The sequence below is a fragment of the Kryptolebias marmoratus genome, linkage group LG24 (assembly GCF_001649575.2).
Source record: "Kryptolebias marmoratus isolate JLee-2015 linkage group LG24, ASM164957v2, whole genome shotgun sequence".
Lineage (NCBI taxonomy): Eukaryota > Metazoa > Chordata > Actinopteri > Cyprinodontiformes > Rivulidae > Kryptolebias > Kryptolebias marmoratus.
In genome coordinates this window covers 354,732-358,202 of record NC_051453.1, presented here as the reverse complement: position 1 = coordinate 358,202, position 3,471 = coordinate 354,732, and the positions used below count along the sequence as shown (strand labels likewise).

Sequence of the window (3,471 nt, the reverse complement as noted above, 5' to 3'; positions counted from 1 at the left end):
AGCTGTAACAATTACATGTAATTAGCTAAATGTTGTAAAAAGTGACATCAGAAAATCAACACTACATTTTAAAACAGTGTTTGAAGCTAAATGTGACAAAATTTAGGCATGAATTTTGAGCACAAGCTCCTTTACAAACGGCGCCCCATAGCCAGATGCTAGAATAAAATAATGTATTTATTTACAGTGGAGAATTGGTTGTTTATAGTTTCGAAGTTTCTGTTTTCTGGGATCACGGCTGTTATCGATCGATTGCTTTGGTCTGCCAGTTGAGGCTAAACCGGAAGTAGAGCTTATTGTTTACAGCTATCGCGAGATTTGGATATTGTCGGAATGTGCCGTAATTATGGATGTAAGTGTTGCTCATTTTACATATGCTAGCATTAAAACATGTATTTTTGCTGTGGAGGATTAGTTGTCTACAGTATTAAAGTTTGTCAACTTTTAATGTCTTTTCTCCGATCACATTATCGATCGATTGCTTTGGCCTGTCACCGGAAGTAGCGCCTGTTGTTTCCAACTATCGCGAGATATTCTCGTCGAAGCGTAGATTGAAAATAAAACACAAAAAAAGAAACTATGAACGGGACGGATTTTGAAGGCGTTAAAGTGCACAATTTCTCCGAGAAGATTCTGGAGCAGGTCGTCCACTTCCACGTGATGAAGCTCAGCGGCGGGTTCTTCCTGTGGCTCGGTTCGGCTCCGGTTCTGTCCAACCTGGCGGTCTCTATGAACAGCAGATATGGGAGTAAAAAGGTTCAAATCAGCCTGCAAAGAGCAGAACTAATGTTTAATAGATGTCACCCAAATATGTTTAAAACAGATGAGATGCTAAAATATTTCTAAAATCTTGTTTATTTGTATTTATTTTTGCCTCCAGGATTCAATGCCTTTATCTACATTAGTGATGGGGGATCCATCCGACACTGCTGCAAACTCTTTGGCACAGAGATTAGGTAATAAACACCACCAGTTATTTCACTTCCAGTGTTTCTGTTAAAAACTAAATGACAGGAGGCACATCAGCTGCTATCAGAGCCATTTTAAACTTTATACACCTATTTATTGAAGTGTGTGTGTGTATGTATATATATGCTCTTTATTTCCTTTAAGTGATGATCAGATTCAACATGCAGAGCTGACACTTGATCTAAGCAGTGCTTTGAGTTAAAATACAAGCCTGTTTCCTGCTTCAAGTTTGACTAAAATGAAAATGAAGTTAAAAACTCTTCACTTCAAGCCTTTACACGCTGACCCAGCTCAGGTTTGTGACCAATCAGAGAGGAAAAGTTCAATTAATCTAACAAACTGTTAGTGGTCAGATGACGTTTTCCAAAACACCCAACGCTTTGCAAACATTTATGTTAGAAATTGCTAATTTCTAGCAACTTTATGTGAACTGCTAGCTATAAGTGGCTGAAGCAGATTTCATAAAGTTTTATTGGAGGAATTGAAGCAGAAGTCTGAGCACCCGTCTGCTGAACGGCTAAAGTAGCACAAAGTCTGCAGAAGTATTATAAAATTGTAAAATAAAACTCTGTTTTTGTTTCCTTCGCAGCGAAGAGGACCAAGAAACAAGTGTTTGTGAGTTACAGTCTTCCAGTGAGCGACTCCAGCCTGAGTCTGTTGGTGGAGAACCGGATAAAAAAGGAGCTGGAGCTTCACCCCGAACGCTTTTAAAACTCCTACAGCTTCATCGCCATCATCATCATCATCATCCCACAGTGACAAACACAACACAACCCAACACAAAGACAGGGACGAAACTTTCACATCCAGTGTTCTTTTATTGACATTATAAATTAAATGGTTTATTATCAAAAACATGGAGGCCTATGGCTTTTTGTACAAATGCGTCTTATTAAAAAAACAAAACAAAACAAAAACACTTAGAAAACAGCATTAGTGGTTGAGATTTTTGTTTTGTTTTTTTCAGTTTAGCTGTTCAAAACATACAAACTAGTAAACCATACAGTGTTTTTATTTAAATACATGTAGCATGTACTAAGTACGGGTTTAAAAAATACGGGTTTGTTTCCACACAAATGATTGACGCTCTAGTTGATGTGCTTCAGTCCATGGAGGCTAAAAACCTTAGTTATATGCAGTCCTAAGGGATGCTCACATAGTAAAGTGTATAAATGTACACACGTCTACGCTGCTATATTCTAATCTTCACGTGTTTATTTCTAAAAAAAAAAGAGTGAAACTTTGTGCTTTCTGTTTGGAGTTACACACCCAAGGAGCAGGATTACAACATTACTACAGTACAGACAACTGGAATGAAAACATTGGCTAATTAAGGAGGTAATTGCCCTTGGCAGCTTTACAAAATAAATACTGAAATACTGGAAGTCTTTAGTTCTATCAAGTCTTCAGTGTTTGGAATAAAAAATAACAAAAAGAACAGAGCTGTCATGAAAAAGCCACCAAATCGCTGAGATGCATCATAAGACAACATCCAAACGTCCGTTCAGCTCTCAGATTCGTTTCATCGTTTCGCCTCTAAAAGCTACAATCTACCGTGGTCTCCGGTTGTTCGCCGCCTCCGACAACCATCATACGCCGTAACAGCAGTTCAAAGGTCAGCGTCTACACCGACCTGTCTGAGGATAAAGTGCCTCACTGGACTTTAATTAGCGACAAAAAGGAAAATTAAGAAAACGCATTTGTGCCCCTTTCATGCAGAACCTATTTAGTGGATCAGTCAAAACCCTGGATTTCCACCATGTTGGCTAAAATTCACAAACACTTGATTGTGTCATTAATGTTTAGTGCAAAATAACTCATTAAATGCAGAGAAATCCTGTTTCAACAAATCAGAACTACAAACACAAAGTTAATCTGCCGCTCGTTCACCTGCCTGCACCTGTTTTCCTTTGTGAAATACATACAGGTGCGTCTCAACCAATCAGAACATCGCTGCAAAGTTAATTTACAGATTCAGTGAAAAACTTCATTTTAAGCATATATTTCTGTTCATTCTGATGATTATAGCTTACAGCTGATGACATCCACAAGTTCTTTCTCTGAAAATGAGAATATTACATAAGACCAATTTAAAAAAAAGATTTTTAAGAGGGAAATCTTAGCCTACTGAGACGTGAGTCCATATTCATATAGAGGACACTGGCGTGGCGTCCATCGGCCCGTGGACCTGCCGAGGTGTTCTGGAAGCCCAGGTTGCTTTTATAGGAGCTGTTAAAATTAGGATACCTCATAAAAACCAATAGTTGGTGCTTTAAGAGCCACCACACACAGACAGATCCAGATACTGCCCCATTCCTTGTTTCAGGCCACTCCTGAACCAGAGACAACATCAGAAGTGTCCTTCCTGAGCTAAGGACAGAAAGGACAGAAAGGACTGGACCGTTGTTCAGTTTCATTCAGTAAACAAGGTCCCAGAGTCTGTCCCAGAGTCGGACCCAGAGTCTGCAGGGAGAGTAGAGAGGCCCAGAGTTGGACCCAGAG

At 39.3% G+C, this 3,471-nt stretch overlaps 2 protein-coding genes across 2 annotated transcripts in view; both read left to right on the top strand.

Annotated features, from left to right (window-relative positions):
- The window catches only part of bphl (biphenyl hydrolase like), a 6,497-nt gene extending 4,902 nt beyond the window's left edge, over positions 1 to 1,595 (top strand). Inside the window, exons 8-9 of the transcript XR_005232830.1 lie at positions 881 to 956; positions 1,559 to 1,595. The gene's annotated coding sequence lies outside the window, so the exon portion shown is untranslated. The remainder of the gene's footprint in view (positions 1 to 880; positions 957 to 1,558) is intronic.
- On the top strand, positions 85 to 1,826 carry psmg4 (proteasome (prosome, macropain) assembly chaperone 4). The gene is made up of 3 exons (XM_017437103.3): positions 85 to 756; positions 881 to 956; positions 1,559 to 1,826. Exons 1-3 carry the CDS (start codon positions 580 to 582, stop codon positions 1,678 to 1,680), a joined length of 375 nt encoding a protein of 124 aa, XP_017292592.1. The 5' UTR covers positions 85 to 579; the 3' UTR covers positions 1,681 to 1,826.
- The last annotated feature ends 1,645 nt before the right edge of the window (positions 1,827 to 3,471 follow it).

Bases quoted from the DNA above. Each gene is read 5' to 3' on its own strand.
- psmg4 (XM_017437103.3), top strand. From the start codon at position 580: ATGAACGGGACGGATTTTGAAGGCGTTAAAGTGCACAATTTCTCCGAG. The intron at 757-880 runs GTTCAAATCAGC...TTTTGCCTCCAG, and splicing joins GCAGATATGGGAGTAAAAAG to GATTCAATGCCTTTATCTAC. The intron at 957-1,558 runs GTAATAAACACC...TTTCCTTCGCAG, and splicing joins CTCTTTGGCACAGAGATTAG to CGAAGAGGACCAAGAAACAA.